A 17,224-nucleotide genomic window follows, 5' to 3' on the forward strand; every position below is an offset into this window, starting at 1 on the left:
CCAATAACTACATGCATCTGATGGCGTGTAGAATCCATGATATGTCGCCTAACTTCCCTTTCTCACTTAGGCCACTGTACAAAAACAATAATAGTTTAAAAAAATGTTTTTACTTGTAACTCAAAATGATGTCTGCTGCTTTATACCCAAAACTAAACATTAGACAGCAAATGTTTGTTTACATTAGGAATTAAGCAGGAGATAGCACCACTGAAAACTAATTTGTGATAAGCCAGAGCACAGACCACCACTTACAATTAACACCTTTGGAATATCAACTGCAACAGTAGGCACTGACAATCTTGCTAGCAAATGAACTGCTCTCTTCTTGCAACATATGTCAACATCTGCCTTCGCTTTTTTTTTATTCCCAGTGAAGACAATTTATCCCCTCCCTAGTGATTAATTCTACTTCACCCATAGACTGTTATAAAAGATCTACAAAGCAAATTTTTGTGAAATAAAGTAGAGCACTGCAAAGTGAGAGTATAGACCACTACAGTTTCGGTGCAGCAAATTGTCCTTTTGTACAAAAACATAGAAAAATTATAACTGAGAATGTGCCTACAGGAGCAAACTGTACTGTTGTTATAGGAGGCCGAACTAGAGTGAAATTTCCAGGCTGACCCGCCATTAACAAATAACAAAGACAGGCCAAATAGTGAAAGATGCATTTTAACAGTTTTTCTCCATTGCTTTGGGTATTTTCACGAAACATTAATGACATTCTGTAAACTCTTAGTGCATTTGGCAAAATAGCCAATATGGTTCAGCACAACTACATAGATCACCTTCAAAAGGTCATATCTCACCCAAAACAGTTAACCTAAGCTTCAAAACCAAATCATTTTCTCAGTCAGTGCCCCCAAAATAAGCTAGATGGTTAATCAAAACACTATGGCACACCTGCAAAAGGTAATTTCTCTCCCAAAACAGGCAACTCATCAGTTAAAACTAATTCCTTTTCTCATACAAATAGTCAGTGCCCCCAAAATGAATAGTACCTTTGGCATTGTTTAAACACTGCAGGTCAAAACATTTAGATGTTTTGTCAGTATGGCAGTGGACCATAGAATTATCCCCACATGTGCATATTTCAATCTTGGCTTAGTCCTTTGACACTGAATGGATACTGTAATAGATGTTTTCTTTTCAGAATACTATGTGTATCAAACAGAAAAAAGGATGAATTCAAGAGAAGCCATGTCGCGCTCATGTCTGTCTGGCCACAGATTTTCATCAACATCACATCTGATGTTCTCCCTTGCTATGCAACAGGGGTAGAATTGGCGTGCATGCCGCAACCATCCCTTACACTCCCATCCACCTCCATGCAGAAAAAAAACACTCGATAAGATTGAGGTATGGGGAGTAAGGTGATTAGAGCACTATCAGCATCCTTGGATGGGCAGCGAACCATGCCCTGATGAGCTGGCCTCAGTGGAAGCTAACTTTGTCCCACACAATGACAAATAGGCAAGTGAGGCCCAGTTACAATTAACGTTTTTTGACCTTGTGCAGTGTCTATTTCTCTTTATTTATTTTTTTAAATCTAAGCAAACAATTTATAGGTACAAACAAGACCAGCTATGGATATATTTTTGATCTTCGTGCTCTTTAGACTTGAGCAGAAACGCGATCTGATTGGCTAGTGCCTGTGCTGTCGTATTTGCATGAAAGGTGCTGTGAGTGAACCGGTGCTCAGCTTGAGAGAGCTCCTGTGGGTAGCTGAATGTGTGGATTGGACTGAAAGATAACGTCTTCTCGGTCAATTTATACGTTCGCTACAATATGTTGGATTTATGTTAATGTAAATTTAAAGGGAATAAATACAATTCTGATTCGGAAGACATTTAAATTTGTGGAAAAAAAATTGGTTTAATTTTTTTTTTTTTTTTAAATATTAAAAAAAAATGTCTTACCAACCAAAGATTTCGCGACCCCCCTGCAGTACGTCCGCGGACCCCCTGTTGAAGACCCCTGGTTTAGACTATTGTACCGTTAAAAAAAATCATGGTTTTGGTTATCGACCTCTCCTGTCTTTTGAAGCAGACCGGTTTGGCCTGTTCTCATTAGAGAGCTATATTATCTCATGGCGTGAGCTACATTTATTAACTCAGCTTCAGTTCTACGCTGAACAACTGTATTCATCAACAACATCTAATGTATTTTATAATTATTATGTATGTATTCACAATCACTTATTTATTTTAATAACTAACTATTGCAATAATGTATTATTTATTCATTACTTTTTTAATTACAACAAAATCATTCATATGAACATCACAGAAACTGTTGATGTAAGCCTGCACAGGTCTCAGGATATGCATTCTTATTCAAAACAATGGCCAATACAGAATTGAGGAGAAACTATGAGATTGAAAACAAATCAGATTTTGCCACCTAAACAATCTCATAGAAGTCCTATATGGATCTATGCAGAATAGCAGTTAAAAGGTAACTACTGTTTTGTAGTATTGTGTATGTGTGTGGCTGACATGGCTGCCCTACGTGTTTTCTTATATGGGCTGTATTTTAAACTTTAACCTTAGTGAAACTCCTCGAGGCATTGCCATGTGGAATGCAAAGTAGCCTAATGCCTGATATGTTGACGGACTTCATTCTTACCGCCATGCCCTGTTGAGATCAATACGACAAGCTTTGCAAAACTATTGCAATAACGTTTTTTTTTTATTCATGACTTTTTCATTACAACAAAATCATTCAAATAAACATCACAGAAACAGTTGATTTAAGCCCTGCACAGGTCTCAGGATATGCATTCTAATGGCCAATAATGTGTGTGTGTGTGTGTGTGTGTGTGTGTGTGTGTGTGTGTGTGTGTGTGTGTGTGTGTGTGTGTGTGTGTGTGTGCGTCTGCGTGTGTACGGAATCTTCATCAGATAGTTAATTGTTGACGATGATTTCCAGTAGCTGCATGTTGGTCTTCAATGGGCGTGGGCTAATGTCCTTCCAACAAATAAATATACAGCACAACGGTAATTTTATGCAGGAGTTTACTGCTTTTTGAAGTGTTTTAAAAAGAACTAAATGACGCCTGCTTTGTAGGCTGCATTGGACGTATTAGTTTCTTTAGGTGAGTGGGGAAACTAGTATGTGAACTTACAACAGACTAAAACCATGTATTTGAACATCCAAGCAGCAAAACGTCTGTATTTAATTTGCCACTACGAACTACAGTCACTTAATAAAATAATTTAATTGTGCAACAAGCTGAGACCAGCAAGAAACGCACAAATGACTGTCTTACCGTTTCAATGTTGACTTAACCATTAGTCTATCCAGAATGATCCGACATAGACATTGTACATGTATGTGTACATTTCAGGGAATGTTTTTGTTTGAAAATAGTCTCAGTCGAGCAGTGGCAATTTAGCCCTGTGGTTCCGTCACCATCCAACATCTTTTCAAGGTTATATTTAAAGTTCCTTATAACATAGTTGCGCTTTCTGTTGTGATGTGATGTTTTAAATGTAGGCCCAGAGGCGTAGGGGGTGCAGCAGGGACGGTCGTACTTGGACCCGTGGGTCTTGGGGGCCCGTAGCACATAGACATATTTATATCTACATTTACGTGAGCCGCGGCCCGCCTCAGCTCTGCATCTGACAGAAATCTCAGAACACCATTTCGCCGTCTCAATACAGATGTGTTCACAGAAGAACTATTATTTTATAACGAATAATGCCTAATTCTATATATTCAGTTGCAAAAAGCAAACTTACCTCCATCATGGTAGGTATTATTTGTGGGAAAAATATTAGCAATACATCACAGAATGATATGCCTATCTTACATACACTATAGAAACTATTTAAAATGATTCAATAAAATGAATGTTCTTATTTCCTTTACTAAAGTTCTTATTTTCTTTGGTATTTTCGTCATATTCAGATTTTCAATAATGATTGCTGGGTAATATGCATGTTGTTGTCCAATGTCAAGCCTCTGTTTGATCATGTGACAACACGATACGATATAGCTAGTTTAGGCGGAACATCTGAACGTCTGAGGCCTTCTATCAAAAAAACATAAAAGAAGCTGACTTACTTGCATTGTCTCCGCATCGATTTGTTTGTTAAAATAGAATTCCACACATGAACTACTTCATGAAGGAAAAAATGCTCTTCTTTGACGCACGGTTTATATAATTACGAATTTATTGATAGATTCAAAAACATAACATTACAGACTCCTGATAACAAATTACTTTTCCAACCTGTGTGCGGAGAAATGATAATAAACGTCTGAGACCAAAAGTTTATGCCAGACTGACGATCTCAAGAGATCTCACAGAAGGACAGAAACCAAAACCAAATGCCATGTGATATCCTTGTGCGTAAGTACTCGCCAGAGAGTCCTCTTTTCACGTGACAAGTTGCATCTTTCTGCAGCAAAGAGTGTTTCAGTTGAAGAAGGCAAATGTTTAATCTCCATGGCCCATGATGCACTGAAGATTCAAGACACACACATCACTAAACACAGAGAAGTGTCACAGAAACACACACACACATTCCCTTTGTGTCCACATTTTCAAGCCTGAAAATGATCCCAACATTCAAAAGACAAATATCCATTCATCCATCCATCCAATCCATGAGTCTTTCTTTGACCAATCACATGCTCATTCTCCTCAGCCTTTGCAAACTCGTCATGGTGAACACCCCTGGATGCGTAATGCCACTATAAAGACTTCTTCAGGCTGGGATTTGAGGAGCACAAAGCCCAGCGTTTAGGGTGGGATGAGATGAGAGACTAATAAAACACATGGATCTTTTAATGGTCAGCCCTTCTCTACAACATGATCTCAGAAATTCTTTTTCATAATTAAAAGTGTTACTGCCATTGCAAATCTTCAATTAAAAACGTTTAAAATAAATACTATTTGTGGAAATGTTTGCTTGTTTTGGATCTTTGTTGCATATCATGATGCCACTGGTTGGAAAAAGCTGGGAAAGAAAAGCTAAGCTGAATCTTGCGTCATGAACTACAATACACAAAGTTTAAAAGCTCTGCATCTGTAGTAGGATTAACTGACCGATATATATATATTTAAGGCGAGATTTTTTACTATGGAGTGCCACCCTGGTTTGGCATCAAGAGGGTGACTGAGTGAGGAACAAACTCATTGGGTCTTCCACTTCATTTAAAGCATGCTGCATTCTTCAGACTAACATTCTGCCATAGTAAAAGTCATTCATAAAACCTTTAGGAGAGCTAGATAACGACTAGATCAGTCCTGGTTAGCCCCGAGAAGAACCCGGCAAGACTCCAGACTCCAGAAAGGGAGACGACTGGAGTTCAGCAGACTAGTCTCATGAACACATCCCACCGTGTTTAGAACACACAGTCAGTAGGATTCTGTTTGGGTGGGTTCTAAGAATGCCACTCCGACAAGATGGGTTCTGTAAACACCAGCCGTGAGGTGAGTTCTGCGGGTTCCTTGGGGTAACCCCATTGCACTCTGCTCTCACATGATTTACAGAATAAAAGCAGAAAACAACTTAAACATTTGAAACAAACAGGAAGAGAAGACAAACATCAGAGGTGTGATCAGTGAAGAATAGTAAGACTGGCAAATGTTCATGACACTTGGTCCCGCGTCCCCACATCTGGGCACCATACTGATCAGGACAGTCATGGCTTGGACTAGAGTTGCTTTAACACTGGAAGATAAGAGTGGCAGCGACTGTGTGTGTGTGTCAGTGTGTGTGTGTGTGTGTGCATGTATGTGCAAGCCTATGTGTGTGCACCTAAATGTGTGTGTATGTGTGTTTGTGTTTCCTCTCCCTCAGACTCCAAGCTTGTTGGCCTCTGTGAGCACCGCCTTGAGAATGGGCATGAAGCCGGAGATCTCACTGAAGTTGCTGCTGGTGACTATGTGTGTGTGGATGTTGAGGCCTTCGGTGTACGCCCGCGACTCGATGCTGCGTGCCATGTTGTGCAACCCACCCATGATTGGTGGAGAGAGCTGAGGGGAGACAGGAGGGAGTTTAGGCCTCACACACACCACAGGGAGATATTTCTTTCTAAACACACACACCATCTCACAGCACCCACACACACGCACACACACACGCACACACACACTAGTTGAACTCACACTCTGTTCCCTCAGCTTGTCATACAGCATCTCCAGGCGTTTATTAGCGACATCCAGCTTTCTCTTGGTTTGCTGAAACAGAGGGAGCACATGAGAGCAGGTAGGCGGTCAGACACTCAACTATTCAACCTACTGCACAGCCACCCAACACTCTCTCTACTCTAGAGGACGGAGGAGGAAAGTCTAACCAAACCAAACACTATCTGGTCTACAACAAGTGGAGTGTGTGTGTGAGAATGAGTGAGAGAGAGAGAGAGAGTGTGTATGTCTCTGTGTGTGAGTGACAAAGAGTGTGTGTAAGAGAGAGAGAGAGTGTATTTGTTTGTATGTTACAGAGAGAGCAAGAGAGAGAGCGAGAGAGAGAGAGAGAGAGAGTGCATGTGTGTGTGTATGTGTTAGAGAGAGAGTGTATTTGACAGAAGGTGAAAGAACTAGTCTGAGTGTGCAGTCTATGCGTGCGTATAGACTCACTGGATCTGAAGCGGCGGCCAGGCATTTCTGGATGAGTCCTTCAAACGTGATTTTGAGCACCATGTGCTCCTCCGGGATGGGCTTCTTAGTGATCTTCTCCGCAGGCAGCGTCTGCACAGGCTAACCAAACACCCGTTACAACAAAGAGTTAGTTGAGCAAACCGACCTTGTGTGTGTGTGTGTGTGTGTGTGTGTGTGTGTGTGTGTGTGTGTGTGTGTGTGTGTGTCAGATGCCTTGTGTTGAGTAAAACATGTATGCTGTTTCTTCAGGTTAAAGATGCTGGTATTAGTTCTATAACTAACTGTAATTTATAAAACAATTGGGTTCTATCGACTTATTTAGCTGTTTCTGATTGGCGAAGAAACGTTCCAGGAGTTGGAATATCCCAGGACAACCCAACTCGGACTTTTCACAGCTAATAATAAATCACTCTGCGATGCAACATTCTATAACGCGTTGATGATAACCGTTAATTCAAAGTTCTTATAATTCGAAAGCAAGACGTTGACAATGGAACAATTTTTTGTTGCAGTTGTTTAATCAATAACTTCGTGTTGAAATTTCAATTGGTTGACCATAAAATTGTTTTATAAAAGCAATATAGTACTCGTGCGAGTGGGGTAGGTAAGGGATATTCCGAGGGGTGTTGTTACCTGCGCCACTCGGCATCCGACCTCGTGGCTTTGGCCGTACACCACCCGTGGGAATATCCCTTACCTACCCCACTCGCACTCGTACTATATTGCTAAAGTATTGCAGTTGTCACATGGACTAAATGCACAGCTAATATGAATACAGTCCAATAGGAGTACCTGGATGATTTCTCCAGTCGGGGCGCCAGGTGCCCCCTCCACATTCATGCGTTGCATAGAGGGGGGGCCGGCCCCCGGCACCATGGTGGGGCGCATGTGGGGGTTGTAGGGGGCCTGCAGGCCAGGCTGGGGGGGCTGAGTGGGGGCCGCAGGGGCCTGGGGCTCCCCTAGAGGACTCATGATGGGGGCGGTGATGGGGGCAGGAGGGGTGTAGTTATTTAAAACCTGCAGAGAGAAAAGAACGTTAAAGAACCACAGGAGGAACATGAGAGAACACCAAAGATAGAATATGAGAGAACTATTCAGTCAAAGGTGGATCTTGAGGACACACACATGAGTCCAGCGTGACCTAGTTGCCGCTTTGTTTGAACCTCTCAGACTCACAGTCATGCTTGTCTTCAGCTCTGTTTAACTGTAATGTGTGCATGTTATCAGTTCCTCCAGCATCTTGCGAGGGTTTGCTGTGATTATTGTGGCCAAAAGTGACTGAATTTGTAGTGGGAACTGCGGAAAACTGTGGTTAAAATTCGTGATTTTGAGTTAAATAAAATTAATTGCAAAAAATGCAGAAATTCCATGACCTTTTTTCTCTCCAGAAATATCGTGGTAATACAAGAAATCTGCAATTGCGGTAAATCTTCCAATTTGCGTGAACTTGTGAAAACACAAGATTGCAAAATTCTGGAGGGACCGCCCTGTAATGTATGAACTTGGCTTGAGGCAGCCATGGTCTTCTGCAATAGCTCTGTTTAACTGTATGTAATGTGTGCATGTAATCAGTACCTCCAGGAACTTGTGAAGGTTTGTTGTGGCCAAAAGTGACTGAATTTGTGGTGGAAACTGGGGAAAACATTGTTAAAATGAGTGTACTCATTGCCTCAAGCCAAATACATACATTACAGAAAGGTCCCTCCAGAAGGTTGCGATCTTGTGTTTTCACAAGTTCACGCAAATTGGAAGAAAATGTTATGTTGATGTAAAGCTCGGCTTGTAGCAGGAACTTTTGAGTGCCCAGGAGACAGCTCAGACGTCTGCAGTCATGTTTCTATTCAGCGGCATGCAGTCTCACCTTCTTCTTCTTCGGACCTCTGACCAGGTTTGGGGGGTCATTCCAACCATTCTGAGGTTCTGTGAAGTGGGGGGCAAAACAGAGTCTATTAATACTCCAGTACAACAGGACGAAGGTCAAAAAGCTGCATGAGACCAGAAGCACCGCTGTGGGCATCCCTGCCCCTGCATCTCTGCTTGGAGAGTGATCGACGGGACCAATGCACAGCAGGACTGTATCAAGCAGCGCAGCCATAATCACAGAGAATTACATAAGGCCATGGGAGAACAGCTATGCTTGTGGAAGCTGACCAGAGAACTATTTAACTTGCACAGGCCAAAGAGCGCTTAACTAAACCAACACTGAAGACTAACTGGAGCCAAAACGAGGCTGACCCACACCCTATAACCACACAGCATTAAAGCATCTACTGACCACCATATAACCACAAAGCATTACAGCATCTACTGACCAATATATAACCACACATTACAGCAGCCACTGATCCAGACCATATAACCACGCAGCATTAAAGCATCTACTGATCACCATATAACCAGCAGCCACTGACCACTATATAACCACACAGCATTACAGTAGCTACTGACCACTATATAACCACACATTACAGCAGCCACTGATCCAGACCATATAACCACGCAGCACCACAGTAGCTACTGACCACTATATAACCACACATTACAGCAGCCACTGATCCAGACCATATAACCACGCAGCACCACAGTAGCTACTAAGCTACTTCATGAGACAATAGCTGCTATGGGATCTGTGATTGTGGTTGGTAAGTCAGCAGGTCAGCTGGGCAGTTTGATCCTGAGCAAGATCATCGCCCAGCAGCCAGTCCTACAGGCCGGAGGTTGGAAAAGCACAGAGATGTGAGCCACGTTCAGGCTGCAAAAATTTCCCAACATTATGATTCAGTCTGTAGCATACACCCACAGCGCCAATTTAAACCTTTCCAGTTTCCACTGTACACACAGGTAATATCAATTGGCAGCATTTTTCATTGCAGCAGCCAGAGGCCAGGAATTTGTTTTCGGCATTTGGGCGGCTCTTACATTGAATTTGATTTTTTGATTTGTGATCTTAAGCGAATGTACACATTCACCTTCAGAGTCACTGTTTTCACTGTGGCTCATCAACCCTGTGAAGAAAACGCCATCAGTTTTACCGTGTCATGCTTAAGATGGATCTGTACCTCATTTCTATGCATATCTGAGAGGAATCTATACCTTATTCCTCTGTGATGGGAGTATCATAGTGGGGTGTACAGATGGCAGGGATGGTCTGTGTGTGTGTGTGTGTGTGTGTCTGTGTGTGTGTGTGTGTGTATGTGTGTGTTTGTAAGTTTGTCTGTATGTAAATGTGCGTTTATAGGTGTCTATGCTCTTGTGGACCTGTTGTCTGAGAGGCAGGAACCAGAGCTGGGTTGTCGAGTTGGGCATGCTGCTCTGTACCTGAGGTTCCTTGCGGCGGGGGGGGCAGGTGAGACACGGGGGAGCCCAGCCCCCCCTGCTGAAACGAGGGTCCTCCCACCAGAGGAGCAGAAGGAGAGAAGAAGGAAGAGGCGGCAGGCGGAGGAGAGGGGAAGGACGGAGCGATGGACGCCGCAGGAGGAGAAGGGAGAGAGTGAGGAAGAGAAGGATGAGGTTGGGAGGGGTACGTCGCGGGGCTGTGGGGGTAGGGGGCAACGGAGGGCATGTAGTGGTGGGCGTAGGAGGGGGAGGATGAGGAAGAGTGAGGAAGAGGAGGAGCAGCAACAGCAGTAGATGGCGCTGAAGAGTAGTGTAGAGGGTTGTAGAAGGTTGGAGCGTCCATCCCTGCACTGTAGGGAGGAGCCTGGGGAAAGACTGCAGGGCAGACATGGAGAGAAGAGTCAGAGTGGTCACATGCAGTTAAATCACACATCACACACATGCAAACACACACACACACACACAGGCACACACACAAGCACACAGAGGCACATACACACAGGCACCCCCCCCCCCACACACACACACCCACATGTGCAAACACACACACACACACGCACACACACACACACACACATGTGCAAACACACACATTCACACCCATACACACACACTCCAAGACATGTGAACATATCACAGATCAGAGCCAGTTCACATGCTAACATGCTAATTCTGATTATACATGCACTGACAGGTGAGGGGGCTTTTGTAAACATAAATGCAGAATGTTTAAAAAACCCCACTAGAACAGTCTATGGTTCCAGTTTGGAGAGAGACACACACACAAACATACACACACAGCTCTGAGGACATGCAGACAGAGGGAGCAGTGTCGGACAGTAATACTCCTCAGACATCACGAGATAGTATTCAGTAGCACAGGAAAATGCTAAAGCAGGGGTTTTCAACCAGGGGTCTGGTGGTCCGCGACGGCATTGCAGGGGGTCCGCAACATGAGTCCATGTTGATCAGTTAACCATTGAATTTTTTTATTTTTATAAATTTGCTTTAATATTTCAACACATTTCCAGATTACACTGACAAGTGCTACATAACTGCACATATTTAAGTGTTATATACAGAATATCTGTGCAGGGGGAGGGGGCGTGGCAGTGGCTAGCGTTGTACCATGATAATTTCACATATTTAAATGTTAAATGTTATTATAGGCAGAATATCTGTGTTGGGGGAGGGGGCGTGCACACACGCACGAGCGCGCAGCCACATCAGTGGGCCGCAAAATACTTTCTAGTCCGAATGGTGGTCCCTGTGACAAAACCAAAACCAAAATACTTACTCTGAGAATACTGCTGAGGATATGTTAGGCCTGTAGTAGGGTACTTACTCTGCGGATATTGCTGAGATTGCACGTAGCCTGGAGGACCTGAGGCAGGAGGGGCAGCACTCACAGGAGGATGATGACCAAACGCAGGAGCACTGGGGTCGGTCTGAGAGGCAGACAGAAGGGGGGGGGGGGGTTGAAATAAGACAAAGACATGACAGTTGATGCCGAGAAGAACCAAAAGCTCCAGGCACTGCTTTTAGGTGAGACAGGAGGCAGTAGCCATGGAGACCAGTGGGTCAGTCATCCACCACCACCAACAGCCATATAGAGGGAAAGAGTGTGTCAGTGACCCAGAAAGAGTGCACATGTGAGGAAAGCAGTGAAGTATGTGTGTGTGTGTGTGTGTGTGTGTGTGTGTGTGTGTGTGTGTGTGTGTGTGTGTGTGTGTGTGTGTGTGTGTGCGTGTGTGCGTGTGGAGGTTGGAAACCTAAGGCACTAGGAGCACTCCTGCAAGCATGAATGGCTTGTTAAATGTTGAAGCAGGCATCACAGGACGGTGTACACACTGCTGGCTGAAACCACACAGAGGTGGTGTCATGAGAGGTGTTGGAAACAGCTGGATGGAAGGTAAAGGGTAAAGTGAAGCACAGGATAATTGATCCTCCACAACTCCATCTGTGACTGGGGTGCAGTACAAGCATTAGGCACTAGGTGGAAGGAGTGACACTTCTCTGTTGGGCTGTGGATAAGAGTGTGAGGGCCAACCAAAGATCTGTGAGGATGTGAGGGGGTGGCAAGTCATCCATCTGACCTTACATTGGGGCACATGCATCTGAGGGAGGCAAGCTGGAGATCAGCAAAGCACATACAGAGAGAGGCTGGAGTCACATACATGAGAAGACACACACGCACACACACATACACACTCAATCACACAGAGCTGAGTGAACAGTTAGGGTACGTGAGGGACGTGGGCTTTAGGGTGTGGAGTAAGGTGGGCATTTGTGGGTGCAGGGTAAGTTTATATGGTATAGCTTCTATAGTTGTGGATGCGTTGTCTAGCATAGGGAGTAGAATTGTGGGTGTAGGCCGGGTGTTTATGGTTTAGTGTGTATAGTTGTGTACATTATATAGAGTATTTGTCTTTAATTTGTGGCTGTAGTTTAGGTCAGTGAATATTGAACTCTGTAGATGCTGTGTGGGGGGGGGGGGTTGCAAGGTCATGGGTATATTGTAGGTGTGGATGTTAATGTTAATGTATGTATGTATGTATATATATATATATAGGGGTATCTGAATGTATCTGGGTGCATGTATGATACATGTATCTGAGTTTATGTTAATGTATGATGTATTTGGATATGGAGGGGTTTATGATCTATTTGGGTGTAAGTGGGTGTATGTAGGTGTTTGAGAGAGTACGCATGCGCCTGCAAGAGCATGCATGCGTGTGCGTGTGTGTGTTTGACAGTACGCATGCATGCATGTGTACCTGTGGTTCAGGCCCTTGGCCTAGTGGATGAGGGGCACTGGGAAGGGCGGTGGGTGTTTGGTTACTCCAGGAAGTGACAGTAGAGGCGGACCTGACCTGTACACACGCACACGCACACGCACACGCACACACACACACACAAACAGACACACACACAAACACACACAGCCAACCAAGAGCAGGCATGATGACAAATACACACCAACACCAGACATACATCCGCACCAAGAAACAACACACACACACACACACACACACACACACAAAAGACAACAATCCCCTCTGTAAGTCTGATGAATTTAGATTTAGGTGAAAGACACAATATTATTTCATGACATCACCAGGAGAGACCACCAGTACTGCTGTAAATCAACACACGTCATAAGAGGTTAATAACACAGGAACAAATCCTAGACGCATGCACGCACGCACACACACACACAACAGATTAGATTGCAAATGTGCAACACCGTTAAATTAACCAACATCCACATGTGTTACCTTTTAGTAACTAGTTACACTCTGTTTCTATACAAATGTTTGACACATACTATGTATGTGAACAGTGTGTGTGTTAGGGTTTAATATTTTTCCCGAAAATGACATGAATCAGATCCCGGGATAAGATGACCAATTTCCCGGGAATCCCGGGAAATAGCGTTTTTTTGTTTTGTTTGTTTTTTAAGCCCAAGTTGGCTTTATGTATATGTATCATTCAAATATACGTTCGAAAATCCCAAACTGATATCAAATGATCCCACATTATTTGTATCATTATTAGGGCAAAATAATACAGTTTATGTCCATCAACAAAGCAATAATAAATTATAGGCTACTGCGCGACATCTGCTGCAGCGTTAATTATGAAATGCCGGATGGATTGTCCGTGACCGTGACTTGACAGGCTGCAAACGGGAATAATCACTCGAAGTTAATCAAATATTTATTTATTTATTTGGCAAGAAATGCTTCCCTTTTAATCACATAAATAATAATAACAAGTTACGGCAACGGGGGCAGAAGGTCATGGTCCCAGAGCGCTTTTCATTGGCTGATTGGCTCTACACATATCTTGCTAGCTCGGCCAACGTAAGTTTGCCCTGGACATAGGCCTACTTGACGTTTCATTCATTCATTCATTGAATGGTGAATCGAGTTGATTTAGCACTTTACCACTTGAGCATAAGTTGGAGACAAGTTTGGGACCACATCGACCGGAGGATTTAATCATTTCTCAAGAGGGAAAAGACAAACTAGGCCATTACACCGGTAGTGGTTATATTAAGCGGAAAACTTGGCTCGTCAAAAAAGGCGTTCTACTGCTTTACATGTCAGCTCATTGGAAGGGAAACCGTCTGGACAACCACTGGATTTAAAGGTTTGAAACATCTGTCTGAAAGGATGGTAAAACACGAAAGCTTTGCGTCTTATGTGGATAATGTCATTAAGCTAGGTCTTTTAGGGAAACAAATGTTGCATCTCAACTTTATTATGTCGTTAGATTGACATTGTTTGTGTGATGGCATTATTCAGCTGCAATTTCGTCGTCAAATGCGCTGCGGTCCCATCTCTCACTTGCTACTTTGTTTTTGTTGTGAGGGTATGAGAGCAATATAAGTATTTCTGGATTTTCCTGCATGGCCCCTTGACCATGATATGGTGAGCCTGTATTATCGTAGCTACGGCGGCACCGTCGCCTCCATTAACGTTACTGTATGACAAAAATAGACACGCACCTTTTGATTTTTTAATTATTATTATTTCCCGGTTTCCCGTCATAACTTTCCCGGGAATCGAGAAATAGTTTTGATTGGATTTCCCGGGAATCCCGGTTCCCGGGATTAAACCCTAGTGTGTGTGTATGTTTGTGTGTCTGTTTGTGTGTGTGTGTCATACCGGCTGGAAGTACTGAGGTGTGGTGGCTGCTAAGGTCCGGGCCGGGGCAGGCACAGACTGTGCGGAGTGTTGGTTGAAGGCGTACGCTGGCGTGGCTGTGGGCATGTTTGTGGGTGCAGGTTGAGCACTTGGGGCCTGGGGGGTCACAGCTGCCACCTGAGGGGCAGAGACGATGGCAGTCTGGCGCCCCAAAGCTCTGGTGAGGCGATCTCGAAGATGCTCCACCACCTCCTGACATGAGAACAACACTACAGTTACACATGAACACACACACAAACACACACACAGAGAGGGAGAGAGAGAGAGAGAGAGAGCGAAAAAGAAAGAAAAAAAAAGAAAAGAGAGAGAGAGCTGCTCCACCACCTCCTGACATGGCTACAACACTATAGTCTATATACAGTGGGAAAAATAAGTATTTGAACCCCTGCCGATTTCGCAAGTTTGGCCACTTGCAAAGAAATGTTTGATCTATAATTGGACAACAGATATGATCAAGATTACCTCTTTGCTCAACAATAATTCCAACTATAAAGTACTAAAATTCACCTTTCACCTAATACCTATATTACAGCCCTGTCATTATAAACCTAAGAACTATACTATACCTCTGATAACTACCGTAAATCGTCAAATAAAGACCGGGATTCAATTAGAAGCCAGGCTCCAGATAGTAGCCGGGGTCGTGGTCCATACGGACAAATAAAGGCCGGGCCCCGAATACAAGCCGGGGGTAAAATAAAGGAGCCTATATTACTGTAGCCTACCAGCATCAGTCCGTCGGCTCAAAGTAGACATCACAATTTAATTGAATGCATTTCACAAATACATGTTCTCCTCATGTTTAATATTATATTATATAATATTGTTGGCTAATTTCATGGGCTGTTTGCAATAAAAAAAGAAATTTCCCCACGTAGGACTACTAGGCAGATTGTTATTGTTCATGAAGGCGCGTCTGGCAATTTGTTATGGTTTAGCCTAAATGCACGTATCGTATAGCCTACTGTTGTTCATCTGTAACGTTTAAGTTGGCTAGGTTACTTTTTCCAGAAGGGATCATAAAGCAGTAGTAGACTTACGTAACTTTGATATTAAATTCAAAGAGATGGTGTTTGCTGATTGCTGAAGAACATTCGGGAGAAAAAGCAGCAAAGAAATTTGACATTGACCCGAGACGAATGCGATAGGCTACGACTAGCAGGTGGATGTAGAAAGAAAGTTAGGCTGGATATCAAACCAGCTCGTTGAATACATTTTTTTCAGTCCGCGATAAGCATAATAGAGATGATTAAAAATGATTAAAATCAAGGCTTTGGAAATCTTTTCCTCTGTGACTGACAGCAGAGACCATAACTCCGATGTTTATTTTTACGTTGACACCGCACATAACGCGCTACACGATGTGCAGGCAGTGTTGAACGAATATGCAATGAATTATATAAGCCTACTGCAATTATGCCCATTATTTAAATAATACAATTCTATAACAGAAGATAAGTAAGAAATAAAGGCCTGCCCCTTATACAAGCCTGCCCCAAATAAAGGCCGGTGCGCTGTGCAGCCTAAGTAAATACAAGCCCCGGCCACAATTTGAGGATTTACGGTATATTATACCTCTAACAAGGCATGGGCCAGCTCACCTGGTTGGTGTTCTCGGGCAGGTAGGTGAGGGCGGTTTCCAGACTGCCCTGCGAAGCCAGCAGGCTGGCATACTGGCTCATCTTCTGTGCCAACATGGTGCCCACCGCAGACGCCTCTGCCCCGTGAGTCCGCTCCACCGCTTGGCGCAGAATCACCACCTTCTCCACCAGGTCCTGACAGGGCAAAGTTCAAAAGCTCCATCAACGATTGTAACGGGGGACACCAACTCCACCATATGCTCTCAGCACTTCATCCACCACTAGAATGGATTTCCAGGACCAGCTTGCACAATTTGTGATGACAGCATCTTTCAGCCAAAACATCAACATCACCACACATGGACATGATGACCTATGCAGACACAGTGACTTTCTACCTCTGACTGGGACAGCAGGGAGTCATTGTAGCCTGTTACATCAGAGAAGGGCAGGAAGGAGTCATGGTAACCTGCTACAACATGGCACTACTGTCTGAACTGCAGAGAGAGTGGGCACTGCTAACTGACCTGCAGAGAGAGTGGGCACTGCTAACTGACCTGCAGAGAGAGTGGGCACTGCTAACTGACCTGCAGAGAGAGTGGGCACTGCTAACTGACCTGCAGAGAGAGTGGGCACTGCTAACTGACCTGCAGAGAGAGAGTGGGCACTGCTAACTGACCTGCAGAGAGAGTGGGCACTGCTAACTGACCTGCAGAGAGAGTGGGCACTGCTAACTGACCTGCAGAGAGAGCGGGCAGACGGACTCCTGGGCTTTGGTCCAGCAGGAGACCAGCTTCTCCAGGCTTCCAGCACAGATGTAGCAGAGACACGCCTGAGCCTGAAGAGATGAGTCCACAGCCTGCTCCAGCCTAGAGCCCAGCAGACCTGATACACACACACATACAAACACACGTGAACACACACACACACACAAAAACGGACATCCACATGTACACACACACACAGACATAGAAAGAGAC

General features: G+C 44.0%; 1 protein-coding gene across 5 annotated transcripts in view; it reads right to left on the minus strand.

Moving 5' to 3' along the window:
- Window positions 1-3,812: 3,812 nt before the first annotated feature.
- Window positions 3,813-17,224, minus strand: part of sec31a (SEC31 homolog A, COPII coat complex component) — a 28,651-nt gene continuing 15,239 nt past the window's right edge. For 2 of the 5 annotated variants that reach the window (XM_080848014.1, XM_080848011.1), the window contains 12 exons: window positions 16,984-17,129; window positions 16,266-16,439; window positions 14,626-14,856; window positions 12,730-12,825; window positions 11,298-11,400; window positions 9,935-10,327; window positions 9,586-9,621; window positions 8,478-8,536; window positions 7,409-7,633; window positions 6,596-6,715; window positions 6,125-6,196; window positions 3,813-5,992 (listed from right to left, as the gene is read on the minus strand). In XM_080848014.1, the coding sequence (XP_080704140.1) occupies window positions 5,813-5,992; window positions 6,125-6,196; window positions 6,596-6,715; window positions 7,409-7,633; window positions 8,478-8,536; window positions 9,586-9,621; window positions 9,935-10,327; window positions 11,298-11,400; window positions 12,730-12,825; window positions 14,626-14,856; window positions 16,266-16,439; window positions 16,984-17,129 (1,835 nt within the window). In that variant the 3' untranslated portion in view covers window positions 3,813-5,812. The remainder of the gene's footprint in view (window positions 5,993-6,124; window positions 6,197-6,595; window positions 6,716-7,408; window positions 7,634-8,477; window positions 8,537-9,585; window positions 9,622-9,934; window positions 10,328-11,297; window positions 11,401-12,729; window positions 12,826-14,625; window positions 14,857-16,265; window positions 16,440-16,983; window positions 17,130-17,224) is intronic. The other 3 variants (XM_080848015.1, XM_080848012.1, XM_080848013.1) reach the window with 3 other exon arrangements.

This window comes from Sprattus sprattus (genome assembly GCF_963457725.1).
Source record: "Sprattus sprattus genome assembly, chromosome: 11".
Classification (NCBI taxonomy): Eukaryota; Metazoa; Chordata; class Actinopteri; order Clupeiformes; family Clupeidae; genus Sprattus; species Sprattus sprattus.